The 10109-nt window shown below is 41.4% G+C and overlaps 1 protein-coding gene across 1 annotated transcript; it reads right to left on the bottom strand.

Annotated features, from left to right (window-relative positions):
- Nucleotides 1-345: 345 nt before the first annotated feature.
- PRELID3B (PRELI domain containing 3B) lies at nt 346-8953 on the bottom strand. The gene is made up of 6 exons (XM_083447714.1): nt 8545-8953; nt 6908-7076; nt 5694-5783; nt 5111-5181; nt 3691-3793; nt 346-2111 (listed from the first exon to the last, which is right to left on the bottom strand). Exons 1-6 carry the CDS (start codon nt 8574-8576, stop codon nt 1992-1994), a joined length of 585 nt encoding a protein of 194 aa, XP_083303840.1. The 5' UTR covers nt 8577-8953; the 3' UTR covers nt 346-1991.
- Between the last annotated feature and the right edge of the window lie 1156 nt (nt 8954-10109).

The following is a 10109-nucleotide window of genomic DNA, read 5'->3' as shown; positions in this document are numbered from 1 at the left end:
CAAGAAAGAGGGGATGATCTGCACATAAGCATTTTCCAAGGGCTGAAGAAGGTTGGGTATGACTTTTTAAGAAGAATATTGCATACGCTCAGCATATACTTCAGTAGAAAGAGCATGTTATACCAAAGTTTAGGAACATCTGCTCTAGACAGCAAAGTTTGCACAGGCTTTTGCAGGCCTAACACCCAAGAACTCTAATCTCCATTCCCACAATTCCTCTCAAATTATGAAAATGATCATAGCAAATTAAAGATAAAATATACAGGCTTTGAAATAATTACTCAATATTTAAATGCTGTGACTTTTTTATCACAACAGTTACTATGCACCAAAATTAAAACACAGTTTTGAATATCAAACATTGACAACGTTTTAATTAAGTTAAGAACATTCTCAAATATATAAAAAAACTGATGCTTTTACAAATGCAATAAAGAAAAAGTACAAAAATATTTAAAATTTAAATATGCAAGTAAACATTTGTAACCTTAGGCATATTCACAGGTTTTCTTCCTTCCGCTTTCCCCCTTTCGAAGATTCAAGGATACATTTCTATCTAAATAAGCACTCAAAACTAGTGCTAGTTCTGTATTACTGACATATGCTCATATGGCATAGAAAATTGCATGCACAAGCACACTTCTGTAACTGTTCTCAATATATAAATGAGATCTACAGAATTAGAGATTGCAAAATGAACTTGCAACCCATTAGTTCTGCCAATTACTACTTGGTGTAGTATCTTCAGGGAGATAATAGGCTTCTACCTCTTCAGTCCTTCATATGAAAGGTACCGTATACGGAAATTTTAATGGGCCCTCCTCTACAACAGCATTACTCTGTTTCCACTGCTATTTTTATTTCACACAATATCCATGTTATAAAGCCTTCCGTTTGGGTTTTGTATTCCATTCTCAACTTCCACCTCTAGAAATATTCCTCTGTGAAGAACAGGAAGAATATTGCAATCTCACCATTATTTTAGATATGGAATTAAAGAATACTAAATGACAAGATTAAGCAACCTGTCACATTTTGTTCCTTATAGGAGACAGAAGCAAGCACAAATTACTATTTAAGAAATGTTAATAGTCCATGATGTCCTGCTGAGCAAGCATATAAATCATTATGCAATTCATTTAACAATGTTACAGTACACTTGAAATGGAACAAATACTTCTGTCTCAGAGTTTACATATTTATATTACTTCCAGTTTCTTGAAGCTGAAAAACCAAAGAATGAGCATATAACAAAATTACATTTTGCAACTGTTACAGTACCTTTTTGAAGTCGATCTACAAAACTAAAATAGCGGATTTCTGAACAAATTTACCCCCTTAGTGATATATCATGCAGCTTCTGCCAAACTCATAATTTGCCTAGTACAAATCTTTAGCTGGTTAATCCTTCAAAATTATGAAGCATTTCTTAAACAGAGCAAAGCTTTAAGGTAAGGGAACAAATGCTATGTACCACACTTTTCATGTTAGCAAATTGTAACACTCATGACAGCAGCATACAAAGCAGCATTTTAATATAAACAATCATATTTCAAGTAATAACCAATGTTCTGCCAACTACCCAAGCTACTGTGCCCAGGATAATTCATCTTAATTTGGGTCCCAAAAGTAACAGAGTCTAGGAAAACCTGAATTCTATCAAAGATGGGGTTAACAATAGATTAACCTTCCAGTTTGTTCTATTGGAGGCCTATTATAGGTTGTAACTTTAAGATACTTCCTGTGTTTGCAGGAATTGAAAGTTCAGATTATTTCATCTGAAAGTAATAGAGTTGAATGGAACTGAGTCCTGCATATTACCTTCACGTATGAATGTATGCAACTTCTCTCCAGGTTTTTAATTTAAAAATCTAATCTACAGGTCCTCTTTCTTTTCAACAGATAGAAGAATAAATATTTCCATCTTGAAGGAAGTTTACAACAGCTTGCTTCATATGTTCAGGCCTGATATAGACAAATATAGCTATATTTTATTTCTCCATAAAGGCTGCGGCTGCCATAGAAGACCTCATGTTTCCTCTTGCTGAAGAAGTGAATTCCTCTATTTCGGCATTCAGTTTGTTGATCACCCATTCTAGTGCTTCACGTCCCTGAGAACACACACATCTTGATTAAAATTTTTCTAATTTCCTATCTAGTCAAGAAATGGAGGAGACATGCAATATATTTAGCTTGCATTGCAAAAATGTATGTAACATAAATGAAGTAATAAAATACAAGCAGAGCAATTTTATTCTAACCTAAAGTTAACTGTCATGGCCTAATACTTAATGATTTAGTGCCAGCTAGGCCTTGTACTAAACACACCACACATGGCTTAAGGATTGCCTGCTCTAGTATTAGACAGCAGCTCTATTCCGTGCCTTTCCACCTAGAGAATAGGGCCTTTTCTGTGGAAGCTACCAGACTTTGGAACACTCTTCCTGGATGCAATAATCAGGTGCAATTTAAGTTTTAGATGCAATTTCAAAAGACTTTCCTGTTTGTAGAGGATTTTTTGGTTGTATTTATCTAAGTTAGGCAGATCAGGTCAAGGCAGAGTTAATATTGTCTTCCTGCAGTTTCCAATGGCTTTTGGATTCATTCCCTGAGCAGAACTCACTTAGGCTACATACTAAATGGTTTTTGAAAGATGGGGGATTAACTCCTATGTGAGGCAATGCACTAAATACACTAGAGCTCAAAAAGCTCTTTGAATTTGAGTTTTCCACCTCCAGCTAAAGAGCTCGTTAATCTGCAATTTACCTATATACACTTCAGTTAACTATTAACTGTTAACTACAACACATTATACATGGAGCTGCCTCTGAAGATTTGGAAACTATAACGGGGGCAGAATTCAACAGTCAGGTTGGGCAAGACGGTTTCAGCCAACCCTGGCCCAAAGGTAAAGGTAAAGGTACCCCTGACCATTAGGTCCAGTCGTGACCGACTCTGGGGTTGCAATGCTCATCTTGCTTTATTGGCCGAGGGAGCCAGCGTCATGTGGCCAGCATGACAAAGCTGCTTCTGGCAAACCAGAGCAGTGCACGGAAACGCCGTTTACCTTCCCGCCGGAGCGGGAAGTTCTGCTTGAACTTTGATGTGCTTTCGAACTGCTAGGTTGGCAGGAGCAGGGACCGAGCAACGGGAGTTCACCCTGTTGCGGGGATTCGAACCGCCGACTTTCTGATCAGCAAGCCCTAGGCTCTGTGGTTTAACCAACAGCGCCACCTGAACTTGCTAATTGCTGCCAATTAGTTTCTGAGCCCAGTTTAAAGTACTGGTTTTGACCTGTAAAACCTGATTATTTTTTTACCAGAGTCCCTGATATGGCTTAGAACATTCATGGATGTATTAGACCCATTGACAACCCAACACTTTAAACTAGCCAATCAACCCACATTTCTCAATCTAGATGGAGTTGGAGCCTTCATGCTCCCTACCGTCTACTGGTTCTATCTCCACATGGTAGTTACAGCCAACTAAGGTAGATTAGTATTATCTCCATACTGCATTATCAGGGCCTAAGTGATTGGTTCTTTGTCTACAACTATGTAGTACACTTACTGTCAATTTGACCTACGAATTCTGCAAGTTCTCACTCAGCTGCAACAGCACTACATTGCATGCAAATTCTAAAAGATCTCCATCTCCCTTTTTTATACCTCATAAAAGCTGACTACATACTTTTTTAGCATTAGAAGAGATTGTGTTCTCCATTAGTCCTTCCAAGTAACTGCTGACACTAACTCCTTTCACACAAATCGTTGCTTCTTGGGTCAAAATGGTTCTAAGGAAAAAAGAATAATGGTTTACCAACTCACGTCTCAAATTTCTGTTACTGCAGTAAAATCTTCCAAAATAGCACAGGTGCATCAAAGTATAGTTAGGTGCTCTGCTATTAACCAGTCAACTATTTTAAAAAGGAGCAAATAGTTTTACAAGAGCTGGAGCAAACAAAAACAAAGTCGTCATGAGGAGATTAAGCAATAGTTTGCTCCAGAATACTGAAATGCCAATATTCCACAACTGTACACATTAATGGTAAGAATGGGAATCTGTGGAAGAAATTTAACCACCACTCTTACAGCACTGTTTGTCATTTCCTCCTTTCCATGGAACTGAGCAGTTACACACAACCATGGAACCAGATTGCCATGCACAGCTCTGCAAGTTTTCAAGGTGAGTAATTGTTTGAAGTCAGTTATAGCAATTAAGAGAAAAATGGAAGCAAGGAAATGAGAATGAGGTTCACTTAGGCAGAGGCACCTATATCCTTTAAAATTAGTAGACAATAAAACAGGAGAACAGTCAAGGGGTGGCACGATAACGTAACAGGTTCTTATCCTACCTAAAGAGACATTAATATGCCATTACTGAAAACACCCAGCGCCAGCAATCCTAGCAAACGGGATTACATTCATTACAAGAAATCATGGTAGGAAAAAAAGCTTGTTTCGGTCATTTTGAAGGTGACTTACTCACAATCCTCAGACTATAAATTTAAATGAATATCTAGAGTTGTGGTTCTCAAAGGCTGTTGTGTACCTCACTGGTGTGGCAGGAGAGGATGGCAAGTTCGGCAGGAAGATTAAAGGGCAATCACTACTATATTTTGGGAAAGATTCGTTTTCCTATGTAGTTGCATTGTTTTATACTTTCTGGATGTCCCATGACCGTATTATAAAGTAGTTGTGTTCTACGTTATAAATCACGCATTGTTAGTTGTTTCTTTTTGTTTTCCAATGTATTTCTTATCAATTAAAAAAGCAGTGTGGTGAAAGCAAATTTTTATTCTGAAAGTGTGGCCCAGGGAAAAAGGTTTGAGAACCACTGGTCTAGAGCAGGAATGGGGAACCAGATCCAGCCAGTGGGATAAAATGGGAGCTCACTTTTAACATTCTGAACTGTGCACTGGCAGGCACATCTCCACTTGTTCCTTACCTCATATCACATATGATGTCAAGAGTGAAGCAGGTAGGTGTGCCTTGGGGAAAATTGCCTCATGGGCCCAACTGGAGCCTGTGCTGGGCCTAATTAGGCTTGTAGACCATATATTCCCCACCCATGGTTTAAAGTAAAACCCTGAAGAAATCCAATTACTTACTTTTCTGGCTTTTCAGGATGTGGTTTATAGATTAATCTCTCATCTACTGACACCAGATTTGTAAATGAAATCTAGAAAAAAAATTAATTTATATATCAAATCTTTCTGTTATAAAATTCAGTAAGATATGTAAAGGGCTATGCACTTATGGCATCTGAAGCCACTATAGGTGGGGCACAGTATTTTCATGATATTACAACAGTCTTCTCTAAGGTAGACATTACTACATTCCCCCCAACTCACATATAATGCAGCAGGAACTGGAAACAAATCCCTGATGCTAAATGTTGCCAGAGTCACAAAAGACTGTCATATTGACAATCCACAAAATAAGTACAAGTCAGTATAACATGGCACAAAAACATCTGAGGGAAAAGTCGCATGTTGTGTGTACCAATAAGAAGTGTCTCCCCTATTCATTCAGCTTTGGAACAAGAAATGTCGGAACAGCTCCACAAAAAAATCTAAGCACATTTTATATGCTCAAATAAAAGGCTACCAAATAAGTCTACAAAAAACTTCCAATATATTTTTGCATGCATGAACTAAAGTATAAAGATTAAACAGTTTTATTAATACTTACATTAGTAGAATTGAGCTCCAGTACTTTCTCTACTGGGTCAACTATGGAGTGTTCTTGTACATATGTCCTTGTTCTACAAGCACCAATAAGCTAGGAGAGAAACATCAGGCATTATATATTTCAGGACTATTTTCATTATCAACTTGAGTACAAGACAGGACAAAAAGATATCTAGTCAGATCTTGAGATGTATATTCAATAGTTGCCAGTTTAGTGACAATGGCGTCTTGTTCCATTTCATGTGCCTGAATTACGATCTGATTTCTGCTCCTTGTACTGTTTTCCCCCTTTACCTGAACATTATTGTAACTGTAAAGGACTTCTCCACTTTTTCCCTTTCCTTATTCGTGACTAGCTGAAAAAGCCTGAGGCTTTTCTCATAACAGGAAATTATGGACTTTGTGAGAGCCAGTGTGGTGTAGTTGTTAAGAGCGACAGACTCGTGATTCGTGTCTCCGCTCCTCCACATGCAGCTGCTGGGTGACCTTGGGCTAGTCACACTTCTTTGAAGTCTCTCAGCCTCACTCACCTCACAGAGTGTTTGTTGTGGGGAGGAAGGGAAAGCAGAATGTTAGCCGCTTTGAGACTCCTTCGGGTAGTGATAAAGCGGGATATCAAATCCAAACTCCCCCCCCCAAAAAAAACCCTCCCCAAAAACGCCCCCCCCCAAACCTCAGATATTAAAATGATTTAACCAGCTGAATTTATTTATTTTAATTAAGTGGAACACTCAGGCTATCAATCAATGCAAATGAAGTGGATAAGTGCTTCCTGAAATATGCTGATGGAGTGGATGACACAAAGAGGTTTTGACTTCTGCAGGAGGCAACAGTTTGGAGAGCTATTGGATTGATGGACTCTCACTTTATTTATTCATTAAATATACACAAAGATTTATCAAATGCATCAGCTGCTATTATAAAATGCTAAATGAATGGACAGCGCCTTTCAACAAAGCCACCAGTTCCTTCCAGGTCTAAATACAATGTAATTATGGTGCAAATAAACCCAACAGAAATTACTAATTTGCACCCTGAACAGTTCAAGAAAATCCAAATAATGTATTGTGAAAGAGTGAAATGCAAAGCTAACATGACCCCCAAATACCACTTTCAGAGATGGTCATTACACTGTATTTTATAAAAACCAAGGTCAAATGCATGTAATTTCAAAGTAAGTCAGATATTTGTCCTGCATCCTGAATGGACACCTACTGATTTTACAATTGATGGCATCCCCCATTCGGTACTGAGCAACCTGTGGCTATGTAACTTTCCATTGGGATCTACATGCCGGTCCAGAACATCTACTCCAACCACACTGGGATTCATGGGATTTGGATATTTCTGCATAGCAGCTGTAGTAACTGTCTCCCAAGGGTGGCTGTCAAATAAAAACAAAAACGAAGATAAGCACTTTTCAGTTAGTTACATAGGAATAAGCTCTGCAATAGTCTCAGATTTAGCTAAGAACCTGAGCCAACCAATTCACCACATACTATTGTCACTGAATTCTCAAGGAATTCTCTTTCAAGTACTATATAATGTAAACTGTGCAAAAAGCATCATAAAAATAAGCAAAAATGAAGAGTGTCAAAAGCAGCTTAAAGATTAGGTTGGTCACAAAAGAAAGAAGAGCACTACAAAGCCTAAGACACAACTCCAAAATAAGATACATTCAAATTCTGGGATAATCAAGACACAGCCCTGAATCCATTTCAACCCCAAATGCTGCTTGGATCCTTGGACATTTATAATGAGCAAAAGAAAACTCAATAAAATCAACACATGGCCAAACCTAGCAACTGCAGCAGTCGGTGAAAAACATGTTTTTCAAACAGCAACTGCTGGAACAGAGCATGGCTAAACACGTGCTGCCTGCACAGAATGAAAGGAAGGTCTTTCACTGCTTGCAGAGCAGGGGAGGCGCCTGATGCAGTTCTTCAGCACCCATTTTCCAGCGGGAGAGTAAGAACACTGCAGAAGAGAACTTGGCCATGGCAGAGCCAAGAAGGCAGCGGGCTACCATCAGCATAGAAAATGTGGACAAGAAAATTGCACTAATCCTCAGGACAGTTGCTTAGCCGCAGCCACATGGGAAGAAAGATACCAACTATGCACTGCAAAATATGATGTAATGCTTCTTCACTGAATTAAGCATCCAGTGGAGTACCTGCGAAAGAAACAAGAAGGAGCCCACTTTTCTTCTGCTTTCAATTCTTCCTCTTAAAACCCATATTGTTGCAGCTTTTTTTAAATAAAAAAAATCCCTAACTTTTTTTTTTTGCGGGGTGGGGTGGGGTGGTGGAAATAAGAGAATGACAAGAGGAACGAGATGGGTGCTGCTGCTACAATACCCTCAAACCAACCTTGGCAATGGAAAAGGTTGTCAGCAGCGCCTGAATACCGACAATAGATCCCCCCCCCTTCTTCTTCTTCATGCCCCATTTGAAAGGTTTCCATAGGTGACCAAAACAGAGCTGGGGACAATCAATTCGCGACGCTGAGGAAATGGGGGCAAGAGAGGGAGAAGAAGCGCATGCACTTTGTGGGGTAGAAGGAACCTTAACCCCCCCCCAAAAAAAGGTTACCAGACGCCCTCTTCCCCAAGGCAGCTGTTTCGGGGGTGCGTGTGGGATAATTAGGGGATGGAGGGGGAGCCCCTTAAAGGTCAGCGCGCCCCTGCCCCTCTCCACCCCCTAAGTGAAGTCAAAGCCGCCCGCGCCTTGCCCCAAAGGAGATGCTCCTCGGGTGTCCCCTCAGAGGCCGAGTTCCCGTTGCGCCCACCGCCTCAGGGCCCAGCGGCCGGCCCCTCCCCGCTTTAACGCGGCATCTTGCCGCCCGCTACTCACTCGAAGGTGTGCTCAGAGGTCCAGATCTTCATTGCGGCGGCCGGAGGAGGAGGAGGAATATGGAGGCGTGGGGGGGGGGTGCCTCTCGGCAGCCTCGGTTTCCTTCAGACGCCCCCCGCGCCTCGCGACGCCCTTCCGAGCCGCCCGCCCGCCCAGCCTGACTGACGGATCTGAGAAAGGACTGAGGCGGAGGGGGAGGGGACGAAAAGAGCCGGGTGACCGTTCCCCTCCTGCCCTCAAGTGCGCCTGCTCAGCCCGTGATGGGGGGGGGGAGTGGGAGGGGCGAAGCACCTAGGGAAACGTCTGATAGGGCGGCGTCCTATTCACCGGCTGGGCGACGTCAGAACTGAAGCCATCCTTCCTTCGGCTACCTTGAGAGCGAGGGGGGCCTCGGGCGCCGGCAGGGCGCGAGCCGCACTAGCGCGCGTGCGCACCATCCCAACGGTTTCTACGCCCGCGCGCCTGCGCGGTGGCAAGACTCTCGATGACGACCCCCCCCACTGCCCTATTTTGCTGAGGTCCTCAGTGCTGCATGGGGCAGGGGGGAGGCCTGGCACCACCACGATTATGTCCCCAACTGTATTTATTTTATTTTAACTTTATTTATTATTATGTTTATAATAATATTTATGTCATTCAAGGAGCTCAAGGTGACGTTCTTTCACCGCTTTTCAAACCCCCCCCCCGCCACAACAACCACCCTGTGAGGTAGGCTAAGTTGTCTACAGTGACTGGAGTGATGTTTTTAATAAAATTGCAGGTAATGGTGTTTCCCAATCGGGGAAAAATAAATAGGCTCATTAGCAAGAGTGGTGCAATGTCAGTTTGATGTCGGGTCTATCTGGCAAATGACCCTGGTTTGAAACCTCAGTGACCTTGAGCCAGCAAATTGCTCTCAGCCTGTCCTACCTCACAGGATTGTTCAGAGGATAAAATGGTCGGGCGTAGGGGAGAACCAAGTATGCTGGATAAAAATGTGCAATGGAGTAGGAGGAACGATTAGGCGCTTTGCTAGGAGAGCAAGTCTTCAGAGAACTGTAGAGGGACAAATTTTGAATGCACAAGATTTATTTGAATTTGCTTCCAAAAACATAAAGGGAATTCAGGTGTTTTTCACACCATCGGCTGAGGTGGGTGCAAACGAAGAATTTCTGAAGGGACCGTATTATAATTCATTATCAGTAGGTGGCACCAGAAAGAACCACTTCTTCAAACCATTGGACAAAAGAACCCTTTTGGTGAAGCAGATTTCAGTTTCTGACTACCGGTAATCTTTTAAAGCCACTGTTGGTGATAAAACCAAAGAACTAGTCAATATTATTCCAGTTCTGTTACTTCCAGGTCGCCACGGAGCACAACCCGAAAATGCTCAACCTAAAGCATATTCATACCGAGGTATGACTGTACATAGTTAGCCCATTCTACAAAAAAAGTATGCTATATGTGTTAATTGTGGTTTGCGAGCTATGGCTTATCAGACCTACCAGGAATAAAATGACAAAAAAATCACTTTTCTGTGGCACTTAATACCATTTTTGTACCTTATTTTGATACCAAAATAAGCC

This window comes from Podarcis tiliguerta, assembly GCF_965153285.1.
Source record: "Podarcis tiliguerta genome assembly, chromosome: 6".
Classification (NCBI taxonomy): Eukaryota; Metazoa; Chordata; class Lepidosauria; order Squamata; family Lacertidae; genus Podarcis; species Podarcis tiliguerta.
Note: the sequence above shows the minus strand (reverse complement) of the source record. Positions and strands in the feature narration are given on the sequence as shown.